Source organism: Rhea pennata, chromosome 2, assembly GCF_028389875.1.
Source record: "Rhea pennata isolate bPtePen1 chromosome 2, bPtePen1.pri, whole genome shotgun sequence".
Lineage (NCBI taxonomy): Eukaryota > Metazoa > Chordata > Aves > Rheiformes > Rheidae > Rhea > Rhea pennata.
Window position 1 is genome coordinate 122,825,197 of NC_084664.1, and position 16,816 is coordinate 122,842,012.

General features: G+C 37.6%; 1 protein-coding gene across 2 annotated transcripts in view; it reads left to right on the top strand.

Moving 5' to 3' along the window:
- JPH1 (junctophilin 1) overlaps positions 1–16,816 on the top strand; it is a 90,155-nt gene that overhangs the window by 48,390 nt on the left and 24,949 nt on the right. For both annotated transcript variants that reach the window (XM_062570269.1, XM_062570268.1), the window contains exon 3: positions 6,021–6,139. In XM_062570269.1, the coding sequence (XP_062426253.1) occupies positions 6,021–6,139 (119 nt within the window). The remainder of the gene's footprint in view (positions 1–6,020; positions 6,140–16,816) is intronic.

The following is a 16,816-nucleotide window of genomic DNA, read 5'->3' on the forward strand; positions in this document are numbered from 1 at the left end:
TACCGTAGTGTATTTTAGATTGTATCCAGACATTATAAATGTAAAACATTAATAGCTCTGGACCAAAAAACAGTCCACAAGGTGACGTGCATGGATGTGTAAATGAGTTAGCTTTTAATCTGTTTTGGTGTGTCCTATTAATTCCATGTAATTTATGCTGTTGTTTAATTATGTGGCCATGGGCTACAAAGTCAGATACCTCAGAAAAAGTCCAAATATATTAAATCAAGGCATTCTTGATACAGTATAGGACCTTTAATTCTTACAGATGTATAAAGTCTTTGGCAAAATTTACTTTCTATGAAAGCATTATGTCTGGCACTGTATTATTAGCCTATAAATCTTTATGGATGTAGACCTAGTTTATTTGTGCTATTATGTAAGCCCAGGACTGACCTCTGGCTAACTAGTCGTTATCTCTAGGTTATCTTTCCAAATATAGAAGTAAATTTGTCTGTGTGACAGTTCTGTGGAATTTCCTCAGTTATTCATGAGTTATTAAATAAAAGCTGGTATATTTTCAGTTCTTCTATCATGGATTAGGACTACAAAAATGTAAGAATTGATTTAGGCTGGAAAAGAGGAGTATTGAGAAACAAAATCTATTAGGTAAGATAGTGTGGATTGATATGCCAGCAATGTGTACATAATAGCTCTGCTTATACTTTACTACCTAAGACTGTACGAGCGCTGCCAAGGTGATCCAGTTCCTGAGGGAAGTCAGTTCATGGAGAAGAAACAGCTGATTAAAAGTAAAATCTAGCTAGGCAAAACAAGATTGATAGAGTTTTAAAGCACTTTGAGGAGTTTTCAAGTTATAAGTTCAAACTGTCTTAGTTGAAGATATAGACCTCATTTGACCAGTTCAATCTGTAGAAACACTTCAAGTTTCTCGCTGACATGAATGTCTCATATTGTGATATCTATAATTCTTTTTCTGTTCCTCTCCAAGACTCCCATTGGTAAGCAGTGGTGGACAGCTGGTAGACAGTGACCTAACCTCACTTCCAATTACAGCAATGAGTTGTGAAGGGTAACGAAGCCTAGAGTTCCTACATTAGTCTACATAGCTCTGCATATGTGTATTCTTAACCCTATCATGCCAGAATATTGCTTTGCATACAGTTTTATCACTGAAAGAGGATGAGTAAGATAACTAGCACACTTAACAAATGCCAGTCACTGACATGCTACATTAGAGAAATTCATAGATGCTAGATACTTACCTAGCGTTCATTATGGATTTATAATACCAGAAAAATCTAGAAATAAAAGGGGAATAAGAAGAAAATTAAATTGCTGAAGAATCACTCCTTAAAGTTTCCCTCTTTCTCACCAGTTTCTTCTTTCCTGGAAATACTATTGATCTCTGTAGGAATTTTATCGGAGCTTATTTTTGCAGAACTGAGCCTTCAGTAGATAGAAGAAAATGCTGAAATGTTAGAAAAAATCATACCTGGAAAAAAGAAACTACAGAGAATATTCTCTGCTTTCTAGAAAAATCAGTGAATTTTAGAACTTAGGAAGATGGTATTTATTTTTATAGAATTCTAATTTCAAAAAGGATGATATGGGTAGTAACCTACATACAATATGTAATGTTACTCAGACAAACCCAGTAGTTGTCATGAATTCAATATGTTTTTGAGAATTTCTTGGAGTCTTCACTGACATTTCTGGCAATATAGAAAGCTATTAATAAGTAACATTATTCAAGTTATTAATTTAGAATAATTTAATGTTAGGAACATAATTGTTTTTAGATATACTTGACAAATAGAAGTCTGAGATAATTATCTGTATTATTTTAAGAAGCACTAAGCAAGCTACTGGAAAGATTTATGATGGAATCCATGGGTTTAACAAAAACTGAAAAATGAAACAAAGTAAACATATGTTGCTTACATTTTCAGATGACTGAATGAACAGACATTATACGTATGATGAAGTATATAATGGAAATACAGAATAATCTGTAGGATAATGGACAATTTTAAGTGGGGTTTAAATATAGATGAATGTTACATAATGCGTTCAAGGGACATGGCATAATATATAAGCATTGTTGCTACAGAATGGCAAATAATATTGTTTAAGCTCTTCAGCCCTCAGGACTCCTCCTTCAAGTCACTTTTCAGGCGTAAGCAGATGGAAATCTGATTGTAGGATTGCTAGAAGGGGAGTCTGCTTGTGAGAAGCCCATGACTGTGCCTATAATCTCGTGGGTGCAGCTAAGGTCATGTAAACCCAACTAAACACACACACACACAAAAAAAAAGATATCAATAGTGATATCAGTTGTCACACAGTCTGGAAAGCTTAGCCTTCTTTCAAAATCAGACCTTGGATCCAGATAAAATTTCTAATGGCAAAATTATTCAGTTAACTATTGGTTTTCCAGCCCCCTTTCACTCATGCCATACGCTAGTAAATTTTAGGGGCTCCATTTATAGTCACCTAGTATGAACACCCTGTATGTGCTTGTAGTTCAAGCTATCGATTCATTCTGTAATGGAACTACAATTTGATTCCTACCATTGATATAACTTGATTTGATTCTTCTCATGATTGCGCTTAACACCATTGTGGCTCATTAGTTAAGTGAGAGAATGTCCCACTACATGTGTTTGGGATTTTTTGTTTTAAATACTTAAGGTTTATATTGATTTGAAAGCTATTGAGCACATTTGAGATACCACTTAAAATATTAACAGCAAGAGAATGTTTTCAAGCAGGTACATGTATAAAAACAAATGGCATTTTAATAGTTAGTAGTGAGTATTATGTGTTACATTTTCTGAGAAAGAATTTTTACAAACAAGTGTCTGTTAATTTAAACAGAAAATCTTTAGAGGTTCTTTGTTGTTGGTTACAGCCTGCAACCTTTTACTTACTGTGGATTGCTGCCTAGTTGCTTCCTTGCTTCATAATTTTTTTCTGTTCCTGAAACTTCTGATTAACCTGTCCTGGGGAATGTAGCATTCAAAGCCTATAGAAATCTTTTTCTTGGTTTGGGGACAGGAGAGGAGAGAATTTATTTTTTTTTTTTTTAGTTTTTTCTTTCAGTTTCTTGCTACAGCAACAGATGTAGGGTTTTTTTGGAAAAAAAAAAAGCAGTTTCCAAGTCGATGGTGACCATTCAGATGTGGTAATTTTAAGTCAGTGTGTATTAGACTTAAAGGTCATGATTACTTATTGATAATAAACAAAGTGCAAGACCTGACAGTGACAAAATTATTCCAGGACAAAAGCTAAAGAAAATTAAGTAGCCTTTATCAAACTCTGTAAGCAGTAAATGGAGCAAATGGATTATATTTGAGGGAGCTATCCTATTTTGACATCTGTTACAAAAGCATACTGGCACTGGCTCTGCCCATTTGTATACGTTTGCCGAGTGTCATTGATGATGCTTACTGCAGAGGCTGTCAGGAAAATGTCTCAGTACGACCACATGCACACATTTCTGGGTGTCTGGTCGAAAGCCTGCTCGGGAACATCAGCACTGTTTTTGTGCCTTCGTCTCTTGTGCCTATTCAGTTGCTCTTGCTGTGTCGTCTCCATGAAATACCTGTGTTGAGACAGGGCTGAGGCACATCATGAAACAAGATGGACTTTGGCACCTTTCGCATACAAACAGTCACTCCTGTTTGGATCCATTGGAATGCCCACCTGCAAGTACAAGAGGGACAGAAGAGCGGGAAGGGCAATTAAATAAAAGAGGATGTAAGATAAGGCAGCCAAGCAAAGAAGTGTTCGTTTACCTTCTGTTCTATTGGCTTTTTCCTGCTGTGACTCCCTTCTGCCCCCTTTCATGTTGATAAGTCTCACTAGCTTATTGCTTACGGCATCATTTAATTCCTTTGCTCCTTTGATCCTGTATGTTTAGACAGGATGTGTCATTTGCTTCCTGGATATAATAATATAAAAATTCACAAGCATCAACAAAATATCTGTACTACCCTGGCTGTACATTTTCCTGACTCTGGTCATTTAGTATATTGCTAGGCTTTTAAAATGTCTATTGCAGCTGTGACAATAGTATTAGACTATTTTTATATGAGAATAGTCTGGTTATTCTATCATTACAAAAGGATGATCAGTGTCTAGTTTATCTATGTGCAGACTACATTATTGCCTCATAAAACAATGTCCCAGGACTATGATTGCTTCATTAAGTTCATGCTGCATTGACACAATTATGCAGGAGCTAATAATAGCTCATCTAATTGAAAATAATGATTATAGAGAAAGAACAGTTTGGGCTATTGGTACTAAGCAAGCACATATCGTACAACCATTCATGAACATTACATTACACAGAACATATATGTGATAGTAAGGTATATTCATTTTGTTTCATAGTTTCTTTCCCTCATCTTGAGTACAAGTGGAAGTTGTTATTGCTTATTTGTTCATCATAATCTTCTTTCTCAAAAACCAAGAGGGATTGATGAGAAAGCAACATGAGCTGATAATTATCCAATAAACTATGACAAGCTGAGTTTTGAAATAACATTCAACATTTATCCCCACACACTTTTTAGGGAGGGTGTAACTTAAATGAATCTTTTCCAGGCACCATAGATGAAACAGAATGTTTTTTTTTTTTTTGGTTGGTTGGTTAGGGTTTTTTTATATCTGTGTTTGTACTGGTACCGTATGGAATTAAAAATCTTTTTAGAAGTGCTAAGTGTGCATTATAGTTAATCTCTTGGTGCCCAATCCGGTTAATGCTAACATTTAATTCTCAAACATGTTCTGAAACATGTTGATCTCTTCTTTATTCCATGAAAATAAGACTGAATTTTTATATAGAGATCACTAAAATTTTTTAGTTTTTATTTAATTCCTTGTTGATTAGTATTGTTATGCATGTGCAATTAAAGCCGTCCTGATTTATTCTTACAGAAGTGCCAGTTTTCTACTAGGATTCTCTAAGAAAATTTCTGAAGTCATGAAATTTAATGTATGTATTTTAGAAAGTCTCTCAGTATCTTTGGAGGCTCCAAAAAGCTTTCTGCCATTTTGCCATGTTTAGCTTCCCTTCAATTCTAATGAACTATTTTACAGCTCCAGGCTATGTGCTAGTGGTGTATAGCCACACAGAGTTCACTACCATCAGGCTGTTTTAAACAGATGACTATTTAAAAAAAAATGAGGTGAGGAGGGAAGATGGGACAAACATGTAGTAACAGTTAGCGATTTGCACAATGCAAAGTCAGAGGCACTTGCATGAGCTGTTCTTGAGTCTCTAAGCAATAGTGAAAGTGAGAAAGTAGAAGCAGAGGGCAGATTACTTTATGAAAGTATTTCAAACTGTGTCATAGCTTAAGAAACGTTGCCTTTTTAGATTGTTTTGGATTGGAAATGAAGTGAGTTATGAGAACTGGAAGGTAGTAAGTCTCCATTTATACAAATACCTGTGGAAGTGTCTGGCACATATTTTCCATCCCATTCCTTTCCAACACGATCTGATTGTAAAAGACATACTTCTCATATTTTTGGATTCATATACCTAAATTTATCCCTTCAAAAATTTCATGTAGTACCCACCATTGAACATGAACTTTGGAATGTTGTCAAGGTGATAGCCTTCCACAGTCCCTTTGGACACCATGAGTCCTGCTCTCACTGGCCGCTGCTTGGGAGTCGCTGTAGAGGCCCAGTGTGTAGACTTTGAATTCCAATACTGTGTATGAAAATTTGACTGAGTGATCATAATCTCAGGTTTCAAGTGTATCAGTTTTTTGTATTTAGAAATTTTATGCAAAGCTAGGCTGCAAATTGTGCAGCTTAAGGTAAATGTAACACAAGGATGAACAGCACTGAAGAACCAAGAAGAATAATGCATTGATTCTGAAATACTTTGGCCGATTTGCAGTTATTTGCAGCAAATGGACATAAAAGTGTACTATACAGTATAATATATTGTATCTAAGGACAGCATTACTTTGTTCTCACATAATTAATGCAATTTGTAAAAGACTCCATGCATATAAACTGTTTTCTACCCTGTACAGAACTGCACATGCAAGAGCTAAAGCTGATGCTGCGGATCAGGCTGCTCAGGCTGCTCGCCAGGAATGTGATATTGCAAGAGCAGTTGCCAGAGAACTTTCACCAAACTTCTATCAACCAGGTAAATTTAGATTGCTTTTTTTGTAGCTATTCTCCTTTTTTCTTGGAGTGAAAATGTTCCTTTTTAAATTAAAAAGTTTATTCCATTTGGAATGTTGTCATTTATACAGAATCAATAGTCATGTGAGGAGTATTTGTTGCTCAAGATTTTGTCTTAATTTTATAATTATTTGGTGATAATATTGCTTTCTGTAAAACATTTAAGTGTTGAAGATTCTGTATCAAATATAGCTATGCCTCAAATCAATAGCTTCTTCAGAATTGTGTCAAAGTGAGACTTTGAACATAAGAAATACGTTTTTAAGAACATAAATCAATAAAAGTGCTGGTTGTTTCTGTGGCATGTTTATTAGGGGAAAGATCAGTAGCTTTTTAATGTCCCTTGGAAATCTCAACAGCCTTGGTTAAGAAGTGTCGGAGTGCTGGATAATACTGTGCCTTACAGGGAGGGAGGACAAGCAGGGAGGGAGGAATCCTCTTCTGTTACAGTTATCTGTGAAGCTCAGTGGAACATTGGTCCATACTTGCAGAATTACCTCTGCATCACTCTTTCAACACTGCAACCCATTTTCACCAGTCACATTGTTTGGAAAGTGTTTAAAAAAAGAAGCAGTGTAATTTCCACTTTGTTTCTCTGATGTCTTTCCATGAGGTTACTACTTTTGTATACTTCTTTGTAGCTTAGAGTTGAATAGGTAAAATGGAACTTAATTTATACAATGTTACTGTATTTTCATAAGTCTGTCCTTTCTTTTCCCTATCAGATGAGTCGAGTAATAGCTTGTTATACCTTTCAAGAACTTATCTGCACTTGTATGCTGATGTAAATTATAGCTCAAACATTCTTGTTTACTTATTTTTTATTATTCCTAAATATTATATTTTAGAAGGCAGTCTGTGTGTTTTTGGTTTGGAGAGACTGGAACTTTTTTTTTTCCTTCATTTTTTTCAGCCAAGCTCTGGTTGCCTCATGTGTGTTAAGCTCCCCGTTCCCCTTACCAATCTTGCAACTTTTCTTTGCACTCATCCTGATTCTTGAACAGGTGACCAGTACTGTATGTCATTCTCTGGGAAAGTCCTTCCAGTAGTAAGAATTTATTAGCTTTTAAATGATATTACTGTGTACCTTTCACTGTTGGAAATACATAACTTTCATTATGCCCTCTTCTGTGGACTCATCATATTTGTGGCCCATAGTCTTTTTCTTCTTTCATTATTTTCTTCTTTCATCAGCTAATGAACTCCTAATGTATAGCAGGAACTTAGCATAAGGAATTAATGATAAATTAAGAATTAATAAGTTAAGAAGCCATGTTAAATCCAACTAAATAATAACTGTGATCCTGTCAAAGAAAAACTTGATAATAGAAATGGTAGGGAATTAAAGCACTTAGAATTAAAGAATTTCAAAGCTGCCAAACCTTTTAAATGAGGAAATATCTAGAGTACCCAAGAAAAAACATGCACATGTATTAGTGTGAAATCTAACACCAAGAAATCCCTCAGATAAAGAGTCTGTCAGTTAACTTTTTTACTTCCCACTGCTAAATACAATGTAACGTTGCAGACAAATTGGCTGAGATTTGGGGAGAAGAGGTGTGGCATTCTCATTTTCCTCTCATTTAAAACTTTTATTCCACTTACAGAATGGAAAAGTTGTATCCCTTCCAAAAATTCAGGTGTATATGTGTATACTGATGTAACAAAACCCAGTCTACTGACTCCACTCTTTATGTACAAGTATCTACCAGTTAGTGAGCCAGCTATCACAAGAGCAGTTAAGTATCTCTTTTGGAGTCTAAGTTTCAAATTTTCTCATTATTTTAAGGTATATATCCAAATACAGGATATTTAGAACCATAGAATCATAGAATCATAGAATCAGTAAGGTTGGAAGGGACCTCTGGAGATCATCTACTCCAACCTCCCTGCTCAGCAGGGTCACCTAGAGCATGTTAGACAGGGTTGCATCCAGGCGGGCCTTGAAGATCTCCAGAGAAGGAGACTCCATAGCCTCTCTGGGCAACCTGGTCCAGTGCTCCGTCACTCTCACAGGGAAGAAATTCCCCCTCACGTTCAGGCAGAACTTCTTGTGCTTCAGTTTCTGCCCATTACCTCTTGTCCTGTCACACGGGACAACTGAAAACAGTTTGTCCCTGTCCCCCTAACACCCTCCCTTCAGATACTTGTACACATTGATAAGATCCCCCCTCATTCTTCTCTTCCCCAGGCTGAAGAGACCCAGCTCCCGCAGCTGTTCCTCATAGGGCAGGTGCTCCAGCCCTCTGATCATCTTCATAGCCCTACGCTGGACTCTCTCCAGCAGCTCCATGGAGACATTGTCTCTTGTCCTGTGGAGCCCACAACTGGACACAGTACTCGAGATGAGGCCTCCCCAGGACTGTGTAGAGGGGCAGGATCACCTCGCTCGACCTGCTGGCAACAGTCTTCCTAATGCAGCCCGGGAGACCATTGGCCTTCCTGGCCACAAGGGCACATTGCTGGCTCATGGTCAACTTGTCACCCACCAGCATTCCCAGGTCCTTCTCTGCAGAGCTGCTGTCCAGCAGGTCAGCCCCCAGCTGGGGGACTGGTGCCTAGGGTTATTTTCCCCTAGGTGCAGGACTCTCCACTTGCTTTTATTGAACCTCAGGAGGTTCCTCTCTGCCAGCTCTCCAGCCTGTCCAGGTCTCTCTGAATGGCAGCACAGCCCTCAGGTGTATCAGCCACTCCTCCCAGTTTGGTATCATCAGCAAACTTGCTGAGGAGGCACTCTGTCCCCTCATCCAGGTCATTGATGGAGAAGTTGAACAGGATGGGACCCAGCACTGAGCCCTGGGGGACGCCACTAGCCACAGACCTCCAACTAGACTCCACACCACTGATGACGACCCTCTGAGCTCTGCCTTTCAGCCAGTTCTTGATCCACCTCACTGTCCACTTGTCTAACCCAGGCTTCCTGAGCTTATCTGGGAGGATGTTATGGAAGACAGTGTCAAAAGCCTTGCTGAAGTCAAGGTAGACAACGTCCATTGCTCTCCCCTCATCTGCCCAGCCAGTCACTCCATCCTAGAAGGCTATCAGATTGGTAAGCAGGATTTCCCATTGGTGAATCCATGCTGGCTACTCCCGATCACCTTCTTTTCCTCCATATGTCTGGAGATGACATCCAGAATGAGCTGTTCTCCTTTCCAGGGATGGAGGTGAGGCTGACCGGTGTATAATTGCCTGGGTCCTCCTTCTTGCCCTTTCTGAAGACTGCAGTGACATTGGCTTTCTTTCAGTTCTCAGGCACCTCTCCAGTTCTCCAGGACCTCTCAAAGATGATGGAGAACGGCTTGGCAACAACATCCGCCAGCTCCCTCAGTACCTGTGGGTGCATCCCAGCTGGGCCCATGGATTTGTGGATGTCTAGCCTGCCCTGAAGGTCTCTAATCTTTTCCTCCTCAACCAAAGGAAAGTCTTCCCTTCTCTAGACTTTCTCCCTCATGTCCAGGCTCTGGGATTCATGGGGACTGCCCTTAGCAGTGAAGACTGAAGCAAAGAAGGCATTCAGTAATTCTGCCTTCTCTGTATCCCTTGTCACCAGGGCCCCCGCCCCATTCAGCAGTGGGCCCGCATTTTCCCTAGTCCTCCTCTTGCTGCTGATGTATTTGAAGAATCCCTTCCTATTGTCCTTGACATCCCTTGCAAGACCCAATTCCAACTGGGCCTTGGCTTTCCTCACCGCTTCTGTACATACTCTGACTGCATTCCTATAATTCTCCCAAGTGGTCTGTCCCCTCTTCCACATTCTGTGTACTTTCTTCTTCTGCCTGAATTTGGCCATGAGCTCCTTGCTCACCCATGCAGGTCTCCTGCCCCTTTTGCTGGACTTCTTACTCATAGGGATTCACCACTCTTGAGCTTGGAGGAAGTGATGTTTGAATATTAGCCAGCGTACTAGCTACTATTTGAATGTATTTGAAAAAAAATGATACTATCTTTGATAAGTAACTTGAAGACACCAGAATGTTGACTAAATTTCAGTTGTCCCAAATAAGCAGCAGGAAAACACTAGATTTACACATCATTGTGAAGTTTTCAAATGCTATTATGTCTGAGATAGCTTTCATGCTCAGTGTTCATGTTATCTTCTTCAAATATCTTATTCCCTGCTGGACCTAATTAACTCCAATACTCATGTGTTGCTTGTTTAATATTTCCCACATGTCATACCATGAGTGATTGGACAACATTAGCATTGACTTTTTTATGATAAAAGGGGGGGGGGGGTAATATTTATGTTCCTTCATACAAATAGCAGGAAAGATCTATTCTTCAAATACCATTATTCATATGTTTGAATGAAAACAAGCTAACCATTTTTGCCTGACAATAGCAACTTCTCAGTTTTCTTATGTTGTTGAGCTTTTTATTTTTATAGTACCTGTACAGATTTCTATTAGTGCTACTGAGAGGTAATGACACACATGATATCTTAGTCTCTGTAACTGTAGTTAAGAAAAAGCTAAATTGTGCTAAATTGTCTTGAAAATAAGTTATTATGGGAAAGTATATTTTTCTCTCTTTACTTGAATTGCTTAGTAAGTAAGCATGTTGTCAGCAAGGAATAAATGCATGTAACGTATCAAGTCTGTTTAAAGACAGAGAGAAGAAAAAATCTGAACCATACGAAATACAGAAACCCCTCTGTAAACAGTAGTTAAACAGTTCTTTTTTAATGGGTGATAGCTGCACTACCTCAAGTGTCAGTCCATTTAAATATTTGATAATCTTATGATAAAACTCTTAAATTCCAGATTCTTAGTACTCTTCCTTCCAATGCCATATATCCTTGTATTATACACAATTCATAATGACAGTGAATATTCATAACTCACTGTACCATGACAGTTCTCACTTCCCAATTACTTTCTCTCACATTTAATTTTTTTGCTCATTAAGACATTCATCAGGAGCTGCCAAGAGATTCTGGCTTTGTAATATAGTTTGAAAGGAGATTGAAAGGAGAACAAAGCTGTAGGAAGCAAAGAAGCATTCACTAGGTAAGAATAATAATGTCAGTCTGAATCATGAGTACTGAGATACCATAGAAGTCCTAAGATTTAATTTTCCCAATAAATAATTACCTTAATATTTGCATATAAGGAAGCAAGTATGGTTGAAAAGTTCAATACTATGGTGTAAGTGTTTAGAAGGTTACAGGAGAGGAGCCGTTTTCTCTAAGTTTGTTCATGCTAGGCTCAGGCAAGACCTGGCTTCTACTTACGCTGTACAGAAAAGATTTGACTAGTGATTAACAGCCACGAGGATGACATTTCTTTACAGAGCCCTATGCACAAGAGTGTACCGTGGCTATACCTTTGATAGGTGTAACAAATCTGGCAGTCTTTGTGGCAGTGTAAGCCAGACTTTACAGAGACCTTTTTATCATCAGATAAAATGAATTCTGAGAAATCCCAGCTCTGACCTGTTGTTTCCTCCAGGCATCACTAAGCTTGTAGATGACAAAAGAGCATTCTAGGTCAGAAAATAAATGAAAGCAGAGTCATTTTTTCATTGAGGGGAGTCATCCAAGGTCAGCTTGAGAATTTCTTTGCTTAGAGAAAAACAATAGCAACTGCTTTGTAAAGCCTCAAGAAAGGTAAATGACTAATAGAAGTGCTGTATCAAAGGTGTAACTCTAAGGAAAGGTTTTTGACACCCAATATAAAGGAGGAAGATTGCTCTAGTCTCCCATAAGATTATTGGAGGCTTTGACTTACTCATTCTGAATTCTACAAGCTGTCTGTCTCTAGGATATAGTCTTATGTTTACTCACTACCATGAGGAAAGCCTAAAGTATGAACTTGCACAGGCTGGACAGCTATGCCATAGTTGTCAGTGTGCATATATATGTGTTGCAGCAAATGTATAATGCTCTTTCAGTTTGAATAAACAAAATTTGATAAAATTAAAGAGGGCTACAGTAACTTTGCTGCAGGGTAGGAACAGTCCGGGCACTTTACCATGAAGGAGCTGAGATCTAGAAATTCAAATCTAAATTGTTTAACGGCAGATTATTTGTTAGGCCAGCCAGCAGCCTGAAGAACATATGCGGCTTACCAGAACAATTCATTTGGCCTTTAACCTGCTGAACAAGACATGAGACGAATCAAGAAACGGGTTGCAGGCCAATTGAATGGCTTAAGCAACGTGTGCCCTTCCAGTATTGTAACTTCATGTGACAGGGAGGGCTGAGACTCCCAGAAAAGACAACAGCAGGAGTGGCGTGCTGCTCACAGAACAGTTCACCTGGATAATAACTTTACTCTTGACCTGCGGCTGGGAGAGAAGGCAGCTGCATGGACTTGTTTTGGTCACTGTAGTCTGCTTTCACTGCCTGTTTTTATGGGGCAGAAGAGCACATGGAAGTAGTGGATTTTATGTTCAAATGCAGTGAGTCCACTGTAATGGTAAGAAGTGGACCATAGTGCATGGATCTCCATTGCCAAAAGGGTAATTTATGCTGGGCAATGACCTATAAAATTGGATATCACTGCCTTAAGAAATGTCTATTAGCATTTGGAATAAATGGATTGAGACATAGAGTAAAGGAGTTCTGGGATACTCCTGCATTAATAAATCTGAGTCTAGGAGACAGGATTCTTTTGGGCTCATTTTAAGCATTATTACACTTCACTCAGGAAAGGTCTTTAGGCAATAGCCAGTCTGATCATCAGCAGGGGAAGCGATTGCTTCATATTGAGAGAGTTCTGCAGACACAATATCTCTTACCTCTGACAATACAGTTCACTATTAAATAATGCACTTTTCCTTTATCAACAACAAAGATGATTAAAATTAAAAGAATTTTAAAAGCAGTACTTATTACTCATCTATTTAAATTTTCTGTTCTGCCTTGTTTCATTTTATGTTAATTATTTTCTTTCCTTATATTCACACAACATTAAGAAATGGAGACTAAGGAAAAAGATTTAACCAAAACTATTTTTCCTACATTTAATTAATGGAGGAACTTGAGCCTCATTGCAACAAACTTCTCTTCACTAAGGTAAATAATAATTTTGCCTGCAACATCACCCAGTTCAGAGTTTTGCTGTTTACTTCAGAATAATACCAGAGCACACAAAACCATTGCCGCAGATTCCTCTTTTGCTTGGTACAGTTACATTTCTATTCTAGAAAACATTAGTACTATCCTGAGCAACTCAAAAAACAATCAAAACTTTATGTGTGTTGACATACCCGGGCTGTCAGTGCTGCTTGGCAAAAACCAGTACTAGAAGTAAGACACAAAAGGGAAAGTATTTTATACCCACCAGGGTCTGACTTTTGCTGATTGTGTCACTGCTATTCCTTACACTTCTTATATTTTTCCTTACAATGTGAGTATTTATGTTGCTGTTGATCCTGAAGTATTCAGATTGCCTGGCGTAAAGGACAGACAGGAAACATATATTTGGTATCTTACTAGAATAGGACAGTAGCTTGTCAGTTCTTCCATCAAGAAGTAATCTGGTTCTGGGCACCAAAGATGTCAAGTTATGATCCAAGTAGCCAAACATTATCCATTACAAAAACACAGAGTTGAACAGAAATGTACCTGGAAATAAATGAAATTAAATTCATATAACATTTTATAACTGATTTTCCCTATCAGTTAATCCTCTCTGAAGAGATGAATAAAATCTGTTTAGTTGAAATAGATGTACGGAGAACAGATATTCTACTAGAAAGAATAACAATTTGCACAGTTTTTTCCAGTTTTTTTCCTATAATGTTCAGATTCTGTTGCAACATCAGTATTAACCTAACTAACGTAATCATTGCTACTTTCAAAATAACTGAATTATTTTAAGCTTATGATAAGGAAATCTCTAATGATCTCTCATGCCATAAAGAGCAACTGTGTTACACATTCTCTTTTGACTGGTGGATTATGTCTGTAGCCTCAGAAAGAAATGCATCTGCCCCATCTTCCTCCTCTCCACTATCCCTACCTTCTCCTGTCCACAAAATACAAACTCCTTATGGTTAGGAAAGAGAGATTTCTGCCTGATGCTAATTAACTGGAATGTACTGGCTAAACATGTGTGGACCAGGCCAGATATTTTTTTTTTCAAAAAGCCAATTATACAGAGCATTTTGCCCGATGACAGTTATGATTGCACCCAGGCCATTAGTTTGTGCCTTAAAGCATACAGAAGCTCACTAGTTATTCTTAGTCATACAAGAGCCTATTCTTTTTCTGAAATTATTCAGCATATGACTTCCTCATCTCATACAACTGTTATCTAGATTCTTTCTGTGGCATCTTTTATCTACATTTTATCACTTCCATCCTCTTTCTAAACACATTTAAGGAAGCCAGAACCTATAAAACTATCCTAAGGCACTTATGTTGTATCTGTTACTCAAAGAAAGAAGGTGAGTTAAAAGAAAAAATATCAATTTCAAGCTTTATTCTCTTTCTCCCTTTTCTTCTTATAATATAAAAAATAGGAAAAAAATTGGTGTAATTTGTTTTGAACAAATTAACATCTAAAACTAATAATGGAGAACCAGTTTCCTGCAGACAAGTAAAACTGCTAAAATCACTGTAATTTGCACAGGTTTGCATTAAGTACTGAGCTCGTTAATTTATATCTAGATTGAACTTCTAGTTACCTAGTTAAGGACAAAGAATTTGACTACTGAGCTGGCTAAATAGTCAAATAATCTGTGCTAACCTGGTTGTGTTGCTATTCTGAGATAGCTTTTCAAAGGCTACCCATCCAAACTTCAATCATGGATGTGATGATTACAATTATGAGCTGAGAGAAAGAACTCAATGCTATTTTATAGTTTTAATTGCTTTCTTTTTCCTGTTCAATATTATTACTTTGCTCCCGAAAAGAACAATTAATTCTGGTACGCAGAACCAAGCAACTGTGGCCTGCTCCAGTACATCTCTGTATTAGTCTGTTGCAGCATCCATCAGCCAAGGACAGGATGAATTAAAGTCTATCACATGGGAGTGTTATCACAGCATGTCAACATTAATATTGTAAATCCTATTTACAGTTTTATCATAAATATTTGCTCCATGCTGAAATTCAGCTAATATAATCTGTACTGTGAAAACTTTCTTACACTGCTCGTTCTTACTGAAATATGGTGATTTACTTTTAAAGGATTCTGTTAAACTCATGAAGACCAGAATGGTTGAAAAAGGTTCATATTGTTATTTTTAAAAGGTGATACAGCTTACACAAGCACATCTCCACAGCTGTACTGGTTACAATGTCTCCTACTACTTGACCATAAGCAATTAATGCTTGTTCCTGGTCTGTGTGCTTCTTTGCTGTTGTTTTTATAAACAAGGGAGAACCAGGGATCAGTTCAAAGTAAAAGTGATCGTGCTGGAGGAAATCTTTGCAGCTGCATTGTCGAGGATAGAGAAATGAATGGCTAGTATGCACAGCATTTTTTTCACAGGAAGTCTGCAAGACTTAAACCTAACTCAGAAGTCAGATGTAGTGAGAAATCTGGAAAAAAATAGTATTCAAATATAGACCCGAATAATGTAAAATAATAAAGTATTGTTCACAATGATGTAGAAGGTCATGGTGAGAATTCAAAGGGGATGGAGATTTCTACATGGTCTTGTGACAGGTAGTCACTGATTTTAATCTGAACAGGAGTCAAATCTGGAACTGAAACAGCATGGAATTGGTAGTTTAATTTTTTTTGTGTGGTAAGGAAGACGGGTCAATAGCAGAGTAATCAGAGATTCTCTTCCTTGAAAATATAGTTAAAAAGTAAAAGGAACTTATGGAAAAATAAGAGGGTGAATCATGGAAGTTGACAGAGGAAAAGTGTTCCTGAAGATGAGTGTGGTCAATTGACATTGAAATATGACTAAGAAGTCAGCAGAGGCTCCACAAAAGGTTATCAGATGAGCAGAGAAGGGTATTTGTCAGGAGCAAATGCCAAACTTTGAAGAGTACGAGATAGATTTGGAGAAGAGCAACACTAAATGGATATCGCAAATGTAAGAGGTCAAAGATTAAAACTTATAGGTTAAGGGGAGAAATGGCACAGTACAAGGTCGGAATGGTAAATGGTATCATGGTTGGGGTTTCTCTTAAAAAAACAAAAGATCAATATGAATATGCTGGGGAAGAAACCAGAACAGGATGGAAGACTAAGCAGGTAACATGCCCTCGTTTTACCAAAATTAAATTGATTGATTGTCATATTTATCTAGTTCTGGCATTTGCTGTGCAGCAGTCTGTTCTGTTAGCCCACTTCAGACTCTTAATCTTCTTAAATGATGCCATTGCTAGAGATAAGGAATCAGTTCTGCTAGAAGAGTGATGCAACTTAATGAATACTGAAAAGTATTGAATTAACTCTCTCCCCTCCAGATAAGCTCATTAGACCACATATTTTAAGAACAATGCATTTTAGATTTATTTTTTGACTGCTGTTTTTTGCATCTTTAAAATTCATGTTTTGAAGTGTTTTTTTCTACAAACTGAATGAGAAGGAGGAAGCCTTATAAAAATGAAATGTTAAGATTATCATATAATGACATGTTGCAAGTAATTCCCCCTTTAAAATAAATAGGATTTAAGTAAAAACAGTAATGCATATGTAAATCTGTGACCAGAATCAGTCCAAAATTCCA